Source organism: Diabrotica virgifera, chromosome 4, assembly GCF_917563875.1.
Source record: "Diabrotica virgifera virgifera chromosome 4, PGI_DIABVI_V3a".
Lineage (NCBI taxonomy): Eukaryota > Metazoa > Arthropoda > Insecta > Coleoptera > Chrysomelidae > Diabrotica > Diabrotica virgifera.
Window position 1 is genome coordinate 68034576 of NC_065446.1, and position 20140 is coordinate 68054715.

Here is a 20140-nt window from a genome sequence, read left to right on the forward strand (position 1 = left end):
TAAATAACTCATGTGGTCCTGTTTGCTGGATAATTAAAAGTGAGAATAAAGTTGCAGAGCGTAGAAACCTGGTGTCGCTTTTACGAACTTGCACGGTCCCAATATTCCCATCACCAATATGAATAAAAGTAGAAATCTTAAAAAATTCGTAAGCGATTATATTCTTGTTATTTAATATTTTAAAATTAGTCTTCATCAAGATGTTGAATGGGGTAGATGTATTAGTTTTTCTCCTAAGTCTCACATATGTGCTTTGTGCCGATTTTTCTGAAAAAGATGCTATTGTTTATCTAAATAGATATGAACATAATATCGATAATAAAACAGATCTCTCAACTTCGTTGATTACCTTCCAAGAAAGGTATAATTTACCGGTGGATGGATTGCTTAATAATGAAACTATCAAATTTATGCGTCGCCCGCGTTGTCAACACAGTGATAACGATTTTATAGCAAGAACAGCATGGAAGAAACATCACCTGCAATGGTATTTTCCTCAAAGAACGGTTGATGCTCAGAAAGATGCGGAAATGGCTTTTCAGATGTGGCAAAATGTTTCAAACTTAACATTCACAATGGTTACAACTCCAGGTGTGGATCCTCCTGATATTACCATAACTATGGTAAGTAAAACTCATTATTTTAGAAGAAATTGTATGGGTGGTGATGAATGCCCAACTAAAGTAGGTGGAGCTGTTTTAGGGCATTCTTACTTTCCTAATGCCGACGGAACATGTATAGAAATCCATTTAGATATAGATCAGTCCTGGCATTTTGGAACTGATTCTATTCCCGAAGGTCGTACTAGTTTTCTTATGGTATTAGTTCATGAAATCGGACATGCTCTCGGAATAGCTCATAGTGCTACTCCAAATGCTATCATGTATAGCGTCTATGCAGATAAGATTCGTGTTTTACATGATGATGATATAAATGCTGTGCAATATTTATATGGGGCTAAAAGTAAATACGCTCCAATCCCAAAGTTCACAAACATGCATATACCAACAAATATCTCAACAACCACAATACTACCACCTTCTAGTAGGCAGTCAATCCACCCGCACCATACAACGCCACATTTAACATCAACTACAACCACAAGACCAGCACCTCCTAGGCAGTCAATCCACCCACACCATACAACGCTGCATACGCCATCAAGTACAACGACAAGACCTACGACTCGTAAACAGCTGATCTTCAAAAATTTGTGTGATATTATTCCAGATTTTATGTTTCTAGCCACTGCTCCAGAGTTCTCAAATTATCGATTATATATTGCTCATAACAAATTTATATGGAAACTAGACTTGAATGGAATGATTATTCCATCTCAACCAGAACTCCTTATCGATTATGTACCTACAGAATTACGTCAGTACACTTTACAACACATTTTTCAAACAACAAGCGGTGATTTGGTTACAATTGTGTCTCCCAACAAATATTTCTCAGCATCATTCCCTAGTATTCAATATATTGATAATTTTTCACTTAATATACCTAATAAAGCGCGCATCAATGCTATTTTTCAATCAAATGCAGGGCGATCCTATACTTTTTATAATAATATGTCATATATAGAATTTTCTAATGATTTTATGACTGAGAGTGGTAGAGGTAAAATAAAAGACCTATTTCCTGGTATACCTGAAGATATTTCTCTCGCATTCCGATGGACTGATGGCCATATTTACTTTTTCCGTCAAAGTAATTACTATAAATTTAATGAATTTACAAGAAAAGTTGTCGCAGGTGGACAATTTAGTTGGAATCTATTTGGAGTGCCTTGTCCAAACGAAAATATTTTATATCAATTAAAGACTCTGCTATCTAAACTTACATCTATATATAGTTAATTGTAAGAAATATGTTTAGTTTATGAATATACCTACATCCTTACAACAATCAAGTTTTATGTATTCATATTAATTTCTAATTAAAATTAGAAAATGTCGTAAAAATAGCCACCTAGCGGATAATAACCGAACTATGACAGCCTATATTGTAGATTCCATTAAAATAGTCCCTCCCATCTTGCCGGAGAATTTGGAACTTTTGGGGTGAAACTACCATAGTTACACTTTTAACTACCCTAGTCTTATGCACTATATAACTCTACCATATCCAGCGCTAACTAACTATACACGTCATACATGGTCAGTGGGAACCAAAAAATTGAAATTAACAAAAGATGTGAGTAAATTTGATCATTGCAATTTAAAAAATATCAAAGTGTTTTTAAATTCTGAAAGATATCCCTATAATGACCTTCAACTAGACTTTAAAACTAATAGGTTTACCAAACTATGTGAGATGTTTGCTAATTTCCAGAAAAGTTATTATTATTATATGACCCTAAACCAACCCACAGTTTTTCTTTGTTTTTTTATCTTCCGCGGCTCCCTACTCAATTTATGGAACCCAAATGTCCTTACCATTTAAATAATAGTGTATGTGCGTTATCTAATGTATTTTATTTGTATGATACTTTTATGATGTAATAAAGAATTTTTTTACATTTTGTTTTATTAATAAAAAACCTTAATAAAAAATAGTACTTTATTTAACCGCTATAATTGTTACATAAATTTTCCAGTGCAAATCTGCATAAACGGCAACTGGATTGGGCAGAAGCTAATCCTTCTTCCTCTGTTCTCCATTCGGGACGATTGAAATGAACAAAACACGGAAGTCGAGTTCGAATTTCAAAATCTTGCACAAATTTCTGGGGTAGGAGATGCCAAGACTGAAGTAGTTCGTATGGATCCACAAATTTTCTAATGTATGGTATGGTAAAGTTTTGTAGTTCTGCTTCTGTGAATAGGTACAAAGGTTTTTGTGGGTGTTGATTCATCACAATTCTTTTCTGGCAACATTCCATTATTGTTAAAACGATTAATGTTTTTAAACACCAAGTCTATCCACTTTTGCTCCTCGATTGCGGAAACAAAAAATAGTCTATTTTCTTCTTCTGGAGTATTCCACTACGCAAACGCATCACTTATACTAAGTCGTGAAAAGTTTTTAAACATATATTCTTTGTCTTTATATTTTTTTATTAACTGGTTTTCTTTTCTAACTGTTTAATATTTCTTGTTTTTTCATAAACTAAAATATCACGCTTTATTCTGTTAATACCTTTACTAAATTGTTCAACACGTTCACGAAGACTTCTTGAGCACATACTGTTAACATTATCGATGTTTCTGTACTCTTACATCCTCCCCACTCTCATTGATACCAGTTGCAGATGGGTCCCCCCCCCCCTCTACCTCATTTTAGACCGGATATGGTCTAGACTAACAGATGCCCAGATCGCTGAGCTATTTGTAGATATTGGTCCTTAACCCCGAGTTATTTTTAGACAGGATATTGTCTAGACAAGCAGATGGCCAGTTCATTGACCTTGAGCTATTTTTAGATATTGGCCGTTAACCTTGAGTTATTTTTAGACCGGATGTTGTCTAGACACACCAGATGTCCAGTTAATTGACCCTTGAACTAGTTTTAGATGTGAAAAGCATATGGCACTAACTCCCCCTCTTTATTCTACTTGAAAATATATAAACTGATGCATTTATAATTTTTGTGGTAATATCAAAATGGTGCTAGAAAATGAAAACCAAGCAATGGATGAAGCAGTTATAAATCCAATGGATGAAGCAGTTATTAATCCATTGGATGTCATACCACCACATGAAGATAGTGATCATGAAAATCAGGCAATGGAGGAAGCAGTTATTAATCCATTGGATGTCATACCACCAAATGAAGCTGAATATAGTGATAGTGCCTCTTCTAACGAAAGTTTTGTTTTTTCGATATCCACCGAAAATTTGTCAGACCTGGAAGATTGTGAGGTGTTGGATATGGATTCCCCAGAGGCAGAGAACAAAATAATGAAAGTGGATGATGTCAACAATGTCCGCTTTCTGTCATATGAAAGCGGACAAACAGTATGTATGACCAAATATTATTACGTAAAAGACAATGACAGTTTGTGCCCTTCTTGTTTTTTTTGAGACTGTTAGCGGAGTGCCATCATACGTTCCAGCTGTTCATATTACGGAACATTCAAGTGGGAAAGCAGATGATCTTAGTACACGTAGTTGTTTTTGTTGCAATATGAACTTGTATATATACTGCTTATGTAAATACTGTATTATTTGTAATAATATAAATCTACAACAATAAAAAGGTTTTTATTCAATTCCCTTTTCCATTTTCCCTTTAATTTTTATTTATGTGCAAATGAAAAACCCCCTGTATTAAATTTTAAATAAGTTATATATTTTCGAATTTGTTATTTTTTCCTTATTGATATGCAACATTATATTGTTTTGACAAAATTTTTGTTGATGGACCCCGTAAAAAATTATTAATAAAATTTTTTTTTCCAAGTTTTGATTAGACCTATTCTTCTAAAATATGATTCTAAAATATCTCTTCTTAATTTTCATAAATGATTGGTGAAATGATTTTATTTAAGTACAAATGAAACGCCCCCTGTATTAAATTTTAAATAAGTTATATATATTTTCGAATTTGATATTTTTTCCTATTGATATGCAACATGATATTGTTTTGACAAAATTTTTGTTGATGGGTCCCTGTTAAAAATTATTAATAAAAATTTGTTTTCCAAGTTTTGATTAGACCTATACTTCTAAAATATGATTCTAAAATATCTTTTCTTAATTTTCATAAATGAGTGGTGAAATGATTTTATTTAAGTACAAATGAAACGCCCCCTGTATTAAATTTTAAATAAGTTATATATTTTTGAATTTATTTTTTTTCCTATTGATATGCAACATTATATTGTTTTGACAAAATTTTTGTTGATGGGTCCCTGTTAAAAATTATTAATAAAAATTTGTTTTTCAAGTTTTGATTAGACCTATACTTCTAAAATATGATTCTAAAATATCTTTTCTTAATTTTCATAAATGAAGTGAAAAATTAATTTTTAAATCAATAAATATTTTAGCTTAAAAATTTTTCGAGTACGTTTATGACATAATTATTTTAGGATGCATTTCTACATTCTGACCTCTCGCATAATGAAGAGAGCACGGCGCCTATTTTTAAATTTAGTCTTCTCCGGTTGAAATGCGGGTCATATTCGAGAAGGACAAATAATGTGTTTAGTGAAGTTTATAAAGGGAATTTGATTTGTGTTTTGTGATGACAAATATCGGAATATTACATAGGTGAATGTTTATATATTACGAGGTAATTATTGGCAAACTAGGTAGTTGTATTGTTGGCTCTATTTTGTAATTTTGCATGTTATTATTGTGTGCATTATAGTATAACTCACTTCGTCGGTGATGTGACAATACCTTCTACCTGCTATTACATGATTTTTTAGAAGCGACCAAGCGTCTTTTTTTAGGTTCACTTCCTGTTTTTATATGATATTTTTTTACTTATTTTCTAGTAAATTCATTATGAATTTACTAGAAAATAAGTCAAAAAATATCATATGAAAACAGGAAAAAGGTTTTTTATCACTTCTGCAAAAAATCATGTAATAGCAGGTAGAAGGTATTGCCACATCACCGACGATTTGCTATTAAGGTGTGGGTAAAAAAAACTAAAATATTATATAAAATATTTATTTTATTAAAATCAGTAAGTTCTGTCTAATATTCCAAAATGAAAGTAAAATTTTCATTTTGGAATATGTTTGTTTAACTAAATAAACCAATAAGCAAAAAATGCTATTAATTTACATAGTTAAAAAAACAATTAATTTACATAGTTAAGCAAACAATTTAGAATACAACATAAAAATATAACGTTTTTTATCACTGCAATCCACACTAATTATCCACAGGTTTACAGGTCATTATAGATGTCAGAATTTGGTTGCAGATGCCAATGTCCAAACTTTGTCCAAACTCCTTTGCGCCCTATCGCGTTTTTTCTCATAACCACTAATCTTCTTAAGTAGCACAGCCCATCTGGTTTTCTTCCAAATAACGAGTATTTTCACTTACAAATGTTTACTGTCATATTCATCATCTGTAGTTTTGACAGTTTTGTCAATATTATCATAATTTGTGGTAATATTTAGATCGTCTTCTTCTTTTTCACCATGAGGTACACTTCCATGCTTTCATTAAAATCATCACTCTGAATAAGATTACCTATTTCTTCTTCTTCTTCGTCGTCAGATGTATCGTATTTTGGGTCGATCATTGGGGTGGATGACGCCATAACTTGTTGCTCAAATGGCCTCCATTGGTCTGTGGCAAGTAAAATCTCCTTCGGTTAGTTCCACGCTGGAAGATCACTTCATTAAATGTTTCCCCGTCCGCGCCGGAGTTTAACTTCACTAAATTTTTTCCCATTGGGGGACTGAAGTGCGAAATAATTTTGGCACTTGATTTCGAACATTCAGGTACTGCAAACTTCACTTTCATTTTGGAATATTCGACAGAACTTACTGATTTTAATAAAACTAATCTACTTGCTACATATGGTTTTATAGCTTTTTGAAGTGGGAAAGAAAGTAGACCAATCTAAAAATTTTAAAATCCCCCGCTTCTTAGAACATTTTGTTACCCACGAGGCACACCAATGGGATAGCTAGACCACGCCCATATCGGTGCTTGGCTTGTAAGTTTTTACCCCCCCTCCATGGAAATAGAGCTTCCTTCTTAAGGAACTGTGGGAACTGAATCACCATCTATATGATTTTTGCAAAAAAAACACCATCCATGTGTCTCTCACAGTCTGTTTGTGTTATGTTTCTGCATAGTTATATTTTTCACAAAAAATACCACCCACGTATGTGTAGGGGTTCAGTTAAATTTTTAATTAGGTCCAGATGTCTTTTATGCTTTACGACAACTTCAAATTTGCGTGAGAAAAACCATGAAATGAATTCCCACATGAATATCATGTGTTTTCTCTCATTTGTTATTAAGAAAAAATTTAAACAGTGTTTGCGTATTTCTGATAATTATTTGAAAAGATAAAAGGACGCTTTATTAATTTTTACATAAAGATTTTTGCATTAACCAAAGTTTGACTAAGTTATAAAACTTATTTTTTGAAGCATACCTAAATAATTGAAAAAAATCACATGCAACCGATTATAATAAAAACGTAGCCATCTATTGAATAATTTTTCAATGAGTCTGATTTTAAAAGACAGAAACAATGTATGACAACTTATTATATGGTTATTTTCGATAATTTTTGTCTTAAAAAATATTAATACATAAATTGATTAAAGAGGAGGAAAATGGATCTTAGGACGCCCCTGTGCTTGCTATAACATATATTATTAATAAGAGCATTATTATATGGTTATTTTCAATAATTTTTGTCTTAAAAAATATGTATACATAATTGATAGCTTAAAGAGAGATAAATAGATCTTAGGACGCCCCTGTGCTTGCTATAACGTTTAATAATAAGTAGAGGCAAACATCCCGCATATATGGAAAATTTTTTATGGTGCGTAATAGCAAGCCAGATGTGATTAAAGATGCGATGGGAATTGAAAGTCAGACACTATTGCAGTTAATTTGCCGGGGGAATATGTTTGTCTAAAAAACCAACTTTTTGTTGTTTTGTTTTGTAATTATACACTGGGAACGAATGGTATTTTACATTCCCGTCTAATTAGTTTTCATATTTGGCGGGAATGACTTTTTAATTTATGCAATTAACATGCATTGCGACAATCCAGCCAGCTAGAAGTTCATTTAAAATTATTGTTTCGTGATCAATGTTTATCGGTAAATGTAATTTATATTTAATGATACAAATTAAAATAATTTCTTTTTGTTTATTTGGGACTGTCCAGTACAACCAGAAATGACCACTGTCCATGATGCCCATCGATAATGGAGTTATGTAATTTATTTTTAATGATAAAAATTAAAATAATTTATGTTTGTTTATTTGGGACTATGTCCAACCCAACCAGAAATGACCACTGTCCATGATGTCCATCGGTAATGGAGTTATGTAATTTATTTTTTATGATAAAAATTAAAATAATTTCTTTTTGTTTATTTGAAAAATGCCCACTCCAGCCAGAAATGACCTTTAAAATTATTGTTTAGTAATCGATATCCTGCTGGGTGGGTGACCAGTGGTTAATTAGACTATTTTTAACGCGGATATTGTTTAGAATCTTTTTCTCTCCCTAAAAGGATAAATATTAGACTAGATATACCCTCATTGGGCTCCTCATTTTTGTACACAATATCATATATTCCCACACCCTATTTTTTAGACCGGATGCCAGATGTTCCTCATTTTGCACACAATAATATCATATATTCCCCCACCCTATTTTTTTAGACCGGATGCCAGATGTTTCTCATTTTGCTCATACAATATCATATATTCCCCCACCCTATTTTTAGACCGGATGCAGGTGTTCACTGCCAGATGGCCCTTGCTCATTTCTGCTCATTTTGCTAGTACATAATTACACTACTTATAAAGACGCAGAAGTTATAGTCGCGGTCGTACGGACCGGCGGAAAGACAGCTTAGGTCAAATCGCTCACCTGTAGTACCATCATTGGATTATCAGCTTTCATTTGACACCTCATTTGTCATTCTACTTGGTATAAAGACGCAGAAGTTATAGTCGCGGTCGTACGGACCGGCGGAAAGACAGCCTAGGTCAAATCGCTCACCTGTAGTACTATCATTGGATTATCAGCTTTCATTTGACACCTCATTTGTCATTCTACCTGGTATAACGACGGAGGGGTTATATGCGCGGTCGTACGGACCGACGGAAAGACAGCCTGGGTCAAATATCTCACCTTTAGTACCATCCTTGGAATATAAGCTTTCATTTGACACCTCATTTGTCATTCTACCTGGTATAATGACGGAGAAGTTATATTCGCGGTCGTACGGACCGACAGAAAGATTGCCTAGGCCAAATATCTCACCTTTAGTACCATCCTTGGATTATAAGCTTTCATTTGACACCTCATTTATCATTCTACCTGGTATAATGATTGAGGAGTTATACTCGCGGTCGGACGGACCGACGGACAGACCATGTAGGTCAAATATCTCACCTTTAGTACCATCCTTGGAATATCAGCCTTCATTTGACACCTCATTTCTCATTCTACATGGTATAATGACGGAGGAGTTATATTCCCGGTCGTACGGACCGTCGGAAAGACAGCCTAGGTCAAATATCTCACCTTTATTACCATCCTTGGAATATAAGCTTTCATTTGACACCTCATTTGTCATTCTACCTGGTATAATGATGGAGGAGTTATATTGGCGGTCGGAGGGACCGGCGCACAGTTCGCCTAAGTTAAATATCTCACCTTTAGTACCATCCTTGTATTATAAGCTTTCTTTTGACACCTCATTTGTCATTCTACCTGGTATAATGACGGAGGAGTTATATTCGCGGTCGGAGGGACCGACGGAAAGACAGCCTAGGTCAAATATCTCACCTTTAGTACCATCCTAGGATTATCAGCTTTCATTTGACACCTCATTTGTCATTCTACCTGGTATAATGACGGATAAGTTATAGTCGCGGTCGGAGGGACCGAGTCACAGACCGCCTAAGTCAAATATCTCACCTTTAGTACCATCCTTGTATTATAAGCTTTCTTTTGACACCTCATTTGTCATTCTACCTGGTATAATGACGGAGGAGTTATATTTGCGGTCGGAGGGACCGACGGAAAGACAGCCTAGGTCAAATATCTCACCGTTAGTACCATCCTTGGATTATATGCATTCATTTGACACCTCATTTGTCATTCTACCTGGTATATTGATGGAGGAGTTATATTCGCGGTCGTAAAGACCGACGGACAGACCGCCAAGGTCAAATATCTCACCTTTAGTACCATCCTTGGATTATCAGCTTTCATTTGATACCTCATTTGTCATTCTAGCTGGTATATTGACGGAGGAGTTGTGGTTACAGACAGACGGACAGACGGACGTGGATAATACAAAGTTTTCACATTTTTTCAAAATTGGGTGAAAACAATAAAACATGATGCCAGACTGATTTCTTTATGAAAATAATATATACATTCTCAAATTGTCTATTTTTCGTTGTGAATAATATTGTATTCAACAGTGATGCCAAATTTCTGATGCCAAAATGATTGATAATGAAAGTGGGATATACGTTTTCATGTATATAACGGCAGCGACAAAACGGTAAAACACTGAACTAAATGTATATAATATTTTCACTGTACGATCATTTTGGACTCAAACATTTTATGGAATAAACTTATATAACTTAGTAAGAGGTAAACAAGGAAAGCTGATATATTAAAGTAACATCAAGGAATCAAATCTCTAACTACCGAGCTGATTAGACTTCTGGTAGCAAGTACAGGAATAAAGTTATTAAGGTAGTGTAAAGTAGCATCGATATACAGATGCCACTTTGCAAGACGATGCCAAATCGATGGTAAATGCATAATCGATATCGATATGCATATCGATGCCAAATTGATAGTAGGATGTATATATATATATATATATATATATATATATATATATATATATATATATATATATATATATATATATATATATATATATATATATATATATATATATATATATTGTATTTGCGTCCCTCGTGGCTTCTGTATAGTTTTGACTCTTCGTGACTTCCGATCAATATACAGCGTGTATATTAACAAGAATAATTTCATACAGTTAGCGCTCGCTTTGGCATCCGTTATACTGGCAACAACGTACTTATAATATCAAGTAAAATATTTAACCTTGGTCGTGTTTAAGTGCACATTTAGTTGTAGAACCCAGACAAATTCTATTTATAACTTTTGCCAATTAGGTGGTTTTGCTCGGATATACGATAAGGATTTGCTGTAAATTGTTTGTTTTCGTTTTTTTATACTCTTAAATCAGGTTAGAAAAACTTATTTCTTGGGTGTAGTTATGAATGATGTATTTTCTAAACTTTTAGATTTTCTATTTTATTTCGATGGAAGAAGATTATAGATTTCGGAAGATTTCGATGGAATAAGTTATATTGTAATATACTTAACAATACCACTATATACCCTTGACAAATTTTTATTTTTTAAAGTTAATAATTGTTTGATGAGCCTTTCGATAAGTTAGGTTAGGTATATTATTAAATTTTATTTTGATAATAATCGGTACTGTTTCTCTCTCTCTCTCTCTCTCTCTCTCTCTCTCTCTTCCTGTAATCCATTCCCAGCGCATCCTTATCTGTTTTATTCTTTCGAAATTTGCTATACAAATATTTTCCATTGCTCTCTGTTTCTCGCTCTCTGTTTGACTTCTCTCCATCTCAGGCCAATTCTTTCATGATCTCTTATTACAGTTCTTCTCCAGCTATTATCAGGTCTTCCTCTTCTTCTTCTTTCGTCTGGTTGGTATTCGAGTGCTTGTTTGGTTATATTATTTCGATCCTTCCTCAGAGTCCGTGTAATTCATTTCCATTTCCTATTTTTAATCGTGACTGTTATTTTCTCTTGTTTTGTTCTTCTCCGTAGATCTATGTTTTTTATTTTATCTGGCCAGTATATTTTTAGGATTTTCCTCAACGATTTATTTATAAAGGTTTTTAATTTTTTGCTAGTTGTTTCTTCCTGTCTCTTCCTGTAAATATTTTGATTTTGGTTAATTCTGATATATCGCGTGTGTTCAAGATTTTCCTTAATGCATTATGAATATATAATGAGTGCATATTGTGCCTTTACTATCCTTTTTTCTACATCTGATCTACTAGCGCCTTTTTTCCATGGTTGATCCCAGATAATATGTAAAGTTATCTACCTCCTGTATTTGTCTTCCTTGTATTTTAATTTTAGTTTCTTGGTTGCTGTTTTTAAGTTTTGTTTTTTTTGTCTTTATCTTCAGGCCCATTACCCTGGAGTATTTTGCAAGCTTCTTTTGCTTATGGCTGCTATGTTCGGTTAGGGGAAAAATGTCATCTGGGAACTACAAATCCTCCAACTAGTCATGCAATTTCAATCTAATACCTGTTTTATTATTGCTTACTTTCTGCATGATCCAGTCCGTTATTATTAGAAATAATGTCGGGGATAGCACACATCCTTGCTTAACTCCGCTTTGTATAACTACATCTACTACCATTTTTCCCGCATGTTCTAGTCTGGCTGTATATTTCTTGTCAAATAGTCTGATTAAGTTGATGTATTTTATCGGTAGTCCATATAGTTTTAGAATCTTCCACATTTGTTCTCTGTTTATACTATCGAATGCCTTTTCAAAGTCAAAGTCAAAGTAAACATTATGTTTATATTTTTTTGCCATTCACTAGCTTGTTCCAAGATAATTATAGAGTACAGGAGATACAGCGGTACAGGTACAAGATACAGAGGTGCTGATAGAGTACAAATGTGGTCGATAGTGGAGCGTTTTGCGCGAAAGCCTTCTTGGTTGCTTCTTAGTCTTAGTTTCTTGTCTATTTCTGGCTTCAGTCTATTCAATATGATATTTGACATTATTTTGAATGTGGCACTTAGCAGTGTTATTGCTCGCCAATTCTCGCATTTATTTAAATCGCCCTTTTTTGGTGTCTTAATGGTTACACCCTCGTTCCATTTCTGTGGGAGCTCCTGGTCGGCCCATATCTTGAGTTTGTGTAACATTTCTACTAATTTGTTTGCGTCCGCCTTTATTAAATTTATCGGTAGGTTGTCGCTTTCAGCGGCTTTGCCATTTTTTTAGTTGATTCAGTGTGTTTTGTATTTCTTCTTTCGTAATTTCAATTGTTCTAATGTTTATTTCCTGTATTACGTTATCTTCGTCTATATCTGGTGTTGGAGTATATTTCCTCGCAGTGTTGTTTTCATCTTTGTATTATTTTATGTTCTGATTTAATTATATTTCCTTGTTTATCTTTGATTTGTTTATTACTGTTTAGTGTTTTCCCTGTCAAATTTCGGATGATATTGTACTGTATCTTCAGGTCGTTTTCTTGCGCAGCTTTTTCTGACATTTTTATCATATCATATACATAGTATCTTTTATCTTTCCTGGCTTGCTTTTTAACCGCTATATTTTTTCTTTGTATTTCCTTTCTACTGCTTTTTCCTTCTTCGGTTGCTTCTTTTTGTAACATTTTTTTTTTAAGTTTCTTTCTTTCTTCTCTTAGTTGCAATAGTCCAGAAAAATAAGGTTTTTGTCGGGACACTTGACCAGCCAGGTTGCAAATGGGTTTTTTCGAGTTATACCTATTACATTATAAATACAACAATGCCCGTCACAGTTCGGACGAGAATTTTAGTAATTAACAAATAAGGGTCAAATATGACAGTTTTTAGTTTAAATCGCTACAGGTAAAAATAAGGTAATTAAATATCTTATTTAGATTATTCACCTTTTAGTAGATAAGCAAAGGTTTAAAATTTTTTAAATTTTGATCCGATTATTTGTTACTTCGGAAATTGCAAAATAAAACTAAATTTCGAAAATAAAAAAATTGTTATAACTTATAAAAACATTGTTATAAAAATGAAATTAAGGCTTTGATATTCCATGAAATGTTGAGTCAAACAGTCCATAATGCACAATAAATTTGAAGACGATTTGTCAATTAGTTTAAATTTTATTCGATTTGTTTATCACAAAGAGCTTCAATGTTATTGTTCAGAAAATTATAATAATACAGCAATTCTGTGGAAATCACAGGAAAGAAGAATACTTATATTTTTAACTTATTTAAAAAATCAATAAGAAGCCATTTTTAGCATTCTGAAAACATTTTACGAAAGTAGAATCATTTTTGGCTTCTAAACAATTTTAATAACCATATTAACATATTGACTAAATCTGCGTTGGGATTTGAAAAGCTGATATTTTTACACGAATTTTCAAAAAAAACTTTTCGCCTAGGTTAATTACGAGCAAAGTTAGCCACTTTTATTACTTATTTAATTCACAGTTACTTCTATGTACATAAAATTCTCCTGTAACAGTGTTAGTTATCATATTCCTCCGAAACGGCTTGACCGATTTTTATGAAATTTTACATGTATATTCTGTAGGACTGAAAATAGGTGGTAATCTATTATTTACACCCATACGTTATAAGGGGGGTTGCCCCCTGCCACTTTTTTATTGTTTTGGAGAAAATTGTCTACCTTCATTTTATATTATGTACCATTAAAAATATATACAACCCTTAATTTTCACCTTTCTACCACCAACCCTATTTTTTAATAGTTATCTATTTATTTACATATATAAAATTCTCCTGTCGTAATGTTAGTTGCCATAATCCTCCGATACCGCTTGAACGATTTTTATGAAATTATATATGTAGATATACATATACTTGTATATGTATACATAACATTTTGTATTGTTAGGTGGGTATATGTGTACATAACATACTCTACAAAACTACAGGTATATATAAATTAAAAAAATAATGATCAAAGTCCATCAACAAACTACGGAGATATTAAGCGCAACATATCTTTGAAAAGTTAATTTCATTTTTTGAGTGCACGGATTTTAATAATTCCGCTCCACAGACCACGAGTCGATTTCGTTAGGACGTCATTTTTAAAGATATATTAACAACTCTGTTCAAGTTTACTCAAACTTTTACACATAAACTATATACATACCTTGAACTTTAAAATAGCGCTAGTTAGGTTTTTTAATTGTTATAAAGAAACTAGCTGTGAATTAAATAAAAAAAGTGCCTAACTTTGACCGTAATTAATCAAGGTAAAAGTTTTTTTTAACATTTATGTAAAAGTACACATCGAAAACAATGTGATAACTACAGGGGTAATTTGTGTGTAAAAGATAAATTTTTCATATCTACAGTATTTTTTGATAAAATGCATATTTTTCGAGGTATTCTCAAAAAACCCTCTAAAAAAGTCGATTTTTTCGTCGAAAAACTGTTACTTTCAAGCGCGAATAACTCGAAAAATATTAGTTTTACGAAGAAAATGTAAAAAACATTTCTTTCTTAGAATTACTTTTTACATCGATTTACATGGTTAAAATGCAATAAAAATTTACCGTCCCCGAGATGGGGTGGCAACCACCCCAAGCTTTTAGCGTACAGCGGCATGATATAGAAAATGATCCTTGGCCTATTCCCTACGCCCTACCTTCTGTGAAAATTTCAAGTAAATCCATTCTGGACGAAAAAATTGCGAGTCAAAATGCTTCATTTCCTCGACTATAGAACGAGGAGAAACAATCAGTAAATGTAACGAATATAAATACCTGGGTATGAATATGAAAATCACGAATGATGGAACACTAGACGGAGCCGTTAAAGAACGAAACACTCAGGGCAGGAAAGCAATTAGGCTCCTAAACTCAGTACTCTGGGACAAGCAGGTAAACAACCAAAACAAGAAAAAGATCTATAACGCCGTAGTGAAAAGCATTATAACATACAGCTGCGAAGTATGGCATATGAAGGAAAAATCAAAACGAATGTTAGAGGTCACCGAAATGGATTTCTGGAGAAGGGCTGCAGGAAGATCAAGAAGAGAACATGTCACCAATGAACGGATACGAGAAATAATGAAGGTCACACATACAATAAATGACGAAACCAACGAAATACAACTACGATGGTTTGGTCACGTATAAAGAATGCATGAAGACAGAATCCCAAAACAAGGGCAAAAATGGAAACTGCAAGATAGAAGAAGATGAGGTAGACCGAGGAAAAGTTGGCAGGCAGGAATAAACAAAGCCATGGATGAAAGAGGTCTGCAAGTAGATCAATGTACGGACAGAGAGGAATGGCGAACGGGTATCGGAAGACGAAGAACGTTATAAACCGATAATATAATAATAATGTAAAAGTACCAGCTTTTTAAATCCTAAAGTCTAGGGATGGCGCTTGTTGAACAAAAAACCGGTTTTTGGTTATACCGGTTTTTTTAACTTACGGTTTAACCTGGCGGTTATAACCGGTCAAAAAATCGGTTGTTCCAAAAACAGGTTTTCGGTTTTTTTTAATCAAAAGCAAATACTCAATAAGTTATAATGTTACATTTATATTGCACTTTAGTTTGCTCAATTTTCCTCCCGAAAAATTCACCAACCAATTCAACCTATAAAAATTTTCCCAGGCGCTTTCAAGTTACCCTAAAAATGGGCCAGAGTACCCCAATCTCTGATTCGTCGCTCGTTGTAGACGGCGTCGGCGTATGTTGCGTTGTCAATAATTGGGATATTCCCAAAAGTGATGATCCTATCGATCTATCAAAATGTCCCTTGGATCTATCAAGTTTTAAAAAATGTCCAAATGACTTATAGGTATTTTACAAAATAAATTCGATAAACCAATTCAGTATTTACTTCTCTATTGCCATCAAAAAATTTCAGTAGGTAATATTTTTTAATACGTTTGTATAATACCTACCATTTATTTCGTAAGAATTATTTATTGTTTAAAAATTACATAATGGAGATTCCTAATCGTATTTCGGTATTCACATTATACAAGACTCTCAAGTCTCAAGTACTCAAGTATAAACAATTTTTTAGCTGATGATGGTTGGAATATCGATTTCAAGCAGATCACATACTTTTATGTAAATATTATCATCACATGCACCATTTCACCAGTCTTTGAAATTTGAAATATTTATTAATCTAAATAACTATTCTCAAAATTGTTTCATAAAAGCTGATGTGACACTTTCGTCCAGTTCTCTATTAGTAAATAAAAGTTGAATTATGGTTGTTTGGGTTAATTACTTCGCATTTATTATTTATAATATTATATGATTAAGATCGAAAATATATAGAAATTTCTTCATTTTTCTCTAAATTAATTTTTTTCCACAGGCAACTTATTCGGTTTTTCAATGGTTATTACTTTAAAAAGAAAAAAACCGGTTATAAACGGGACAAAAAAACAACCGGTAAAACCGGTTGTTTCGAATTAAAAAAACTGGGTTTAGGTTATAACCGGTAGGTTTTTTCCATCCCTTAGTCGATTAATTTAGTTTGCAGTCAATACTAACAAAGTTATTCAAATTGTTTATAAGCCAAAAATGACTCTACTAAAATATTTTCGGAATGATAAAAATGAGTTTTTATTATTTTTTTAAAAACTTTGAAAACATAAGTATTCTTCTTTCATTTAGTTTCCACAAAATTGCTGTATCATTATTATTTTATGAAGAAAAGCATGCTTTATCATTGCAAAGAAAAGGATTTTTTATTAAAAAAAATGAATAAAATGTAAACTAATTGACGAATCACCTTGAAATTTTTTGTTATATTAGACCAGGGTAGAAAAATAAAAACGGGAAAAAAATCAATACAGGTATTTGAAGGTGCTAAATCGTAGGGAGTATATAGTTAATTAAAAATACATACAGAGGTACCCGTAAATCGACCTCATTTTTTTATAAAAAAATGCCAAAGTCAGAAAATATTGTTTTTTGCCTATAGCATTTTTAGTATCATATTTACAGCAAAAGTTGTATTATGAAAGTTGTGTATCACAAAAAAACGATTAATTTAAATTTTTACAAGTTAAAATCCATCAAGAATTAACCGAGATAATTGCAAAAAACCACGTTTTTTGCACTATTTTGGAAATGTTAATAACTTTTACTAAATAGGTTGTAAGGACCTTATTGTACCTTGATCATAAGGTAATTAAGTGCCTTTATTAGTTTACAAAATCCCAAGAAGATCTGTTTGTTAGTTTACAAGTTATGTTAAATGTTTATACCAGACATCGAATGTTTAAACAATCATTGTTGCCCAAGGAGTGTTTTCAGAGCTTTTTGGCAAAGTGCAATAACTACTTAAAGACTCAAAGTAATAAGAAAATATAAAAAAATAATGTATTTGTTTTTTAAATGTTGTTAAACAAGTCGATAAAAAAATGGTAAGTTTTTTCTTAATAAACAATTAGAATATCTTTGCCATTTTTTCTGATAAATAATTATAATTGGTTGTGTCAAAAATCTGGTAAAAAAATGCACATTAAAATGAAAAAAATAACTTTCTAGGACCAATAATAGCCAAGTTATACTTTTTTTTTTTGAAAAATCACATCTCTATTGTTTATAAATATTAAGAGTTGAAATTTTTACAGTATGGTAATAAATATCTATATTTTATATGACAATTGATAAGTACCAAATATCTTCTATTTAAAACGAGTAATAACCCTGTAAAATCAAGTTACTCACGCTGACTGAGCTGGGACCGTGTGATATGGAAGAATGTCGGAGTTCAGTTTCTCTAGTCGAGATTTTGCTATAGAAAGTTCAATTTGGAGCGCTTGAAAAATTTTATAATATCTCAGCTTCCAGAGAACGTAGAGCCTTCAATTTTTTTTTAAATTGGGGTAACTCGACGAAAGAATAACAACTAGCTAATTTTCATTGACCGGAAAAATCGGAAAATTCTGGAAAATGGATTTTTTTATTCAACATTCTATTTACAACGTTAACAGTAATATATTTTGATAAACATTTTCATAAAATATTATAAATTTGTGAATAAATATTAAAATATAATTATGGTATGTACCTATATATTTATTTATATACTGTTCATTTTATTGTTCATTTAATGTGTATTATATTTTATATATATTGTTCATTTTATTCGCCTCAGTGTTTGTACGGAAAACGACTTGATTTAAAAAAAATTCTTCATAGAAATATACAAAGCCATTAACACTACAATATAAAAATAATATGAATTATACAGGGTGCTTCAAAAAAGAGTGGTATGTCAAAGATATATTTTTTATGGAACACCCTACACCTGATGAAATTTTTGAATTGCTCAAATTGAAACAATATGCTAGCTGCTAGCTAGACTATACCTAAGTACAGGGTGTTTTAATTCATTTAAATTTTTAGAAAAATGTAAAATTTTAGAAAAAAATAAATATTATGAATCTAAGAATCGTTGACAATTTTTTCTTGGATCTTCATAATAGACTATTTCGCATATTTAAACAGATGTTTATTGTAACAAAATTTATAATTACTTAGGTCCAATTTCACCAACAACAAATAAATCAATCAATGCTATTCGTCCAATAAAATGTATTAGATGTTTAAGTTTATATTTTGTTTCAATTAGTCCTGTCGCCAGGGGGGGTACAACGGCCTCCTTAATTCAGATGGACTTACCCAAGTTTTTTTTTTATATATTTTGACCCGCAGAATACGAATTTTTTGGGTAACAGTTGATCCGGATGTCGATAAGATTGTTATAGACAAAGAACTTGAGGAATTACATAACAGCGATTTCTCGCAAAACGAAATATCTTTTTGTATTTTTTGGGTCATTTTAAGCAAAAAATATTCCTACAAGTTTTTTCGTAGAATGCATAGTTTTCGAGATAACCGCGGTTGAACTTTCAAAAAATCGAAAAATTGTAATTTTTGAACCCGAATAACTTTTGATTAAAAAATAAAGTAGCAATTCTGCTTACCGCATTTGAAAGTTTAAGTCAAATTATATCGGTTTTGATTATTTTCATTGCTACAAATTTATTATTTTATTGTTAAACAAAGTTATAAACACCTAGTATGTGAGTGATGTTTTCAATGATTTCTCATTTAAAATCGAACGAGTAGGTAGAGTAGCTATAAGTGCAAGCGAGGCAATTTCTACGTAGCATGCGTTAAAACGCATGTATTAGGTACGGGAAACACTATGTATTTATAGATTTGTTTAACAATAAAAAAATTAATTTTTAGCAATTCAAATAATCAAAACCGATATAAGTTCACTTAAACTTTCAAATGCGGTAAGCAGAATCGCTACTTTATTTTTTAATCAAAAGTTATTCGGGTTCAAAAATTGCAATTTTTCGATTTTTTTAAAGTTCAACCGCGGTTATCTCGAAAACTATGCATTCTACGAAAAAACTTGTAGGAATATTTTTTGCTTAAAATGACCCAAAAAATACAAAAAGATGTTTTGTTTTGCGAGAAATCGCTGTTATGTAATTCCTCAAGTTCTTTGTCTATAACAATCTTATCGACATCCGGATCAACTGTTACCCAAAAAATTCGTATTCTACGGGTCAAAATACAGTCGAACCCGCTTATTGGAATAGCCTTCGTGCCAAACAAAAGTATTCCTATAACAGGGATATT

General features: G+C 32.2%; 1 protein-coding gene across 1 annotated transcript; it reads left to right on the forward strand.

Annotated features, from left to right (window-relative positions):
- Positions 1–200: 200 nt before the first annotated feature.
- Positions 201–1862, forward strand: LOC126883586 (matrix metalloproteinase-16-like). The gene has a single exon (XM_050649235.1). The coding sequence runs from the start codon at positions 201–203 to the stop codon at positions 1860–1862; it is 1662 nt and encodes a 553-aa protein (XP_050505192.1).
- The last annotated feature ends 18278 nt before the right edge of the window (positions 1863–20140 follow it).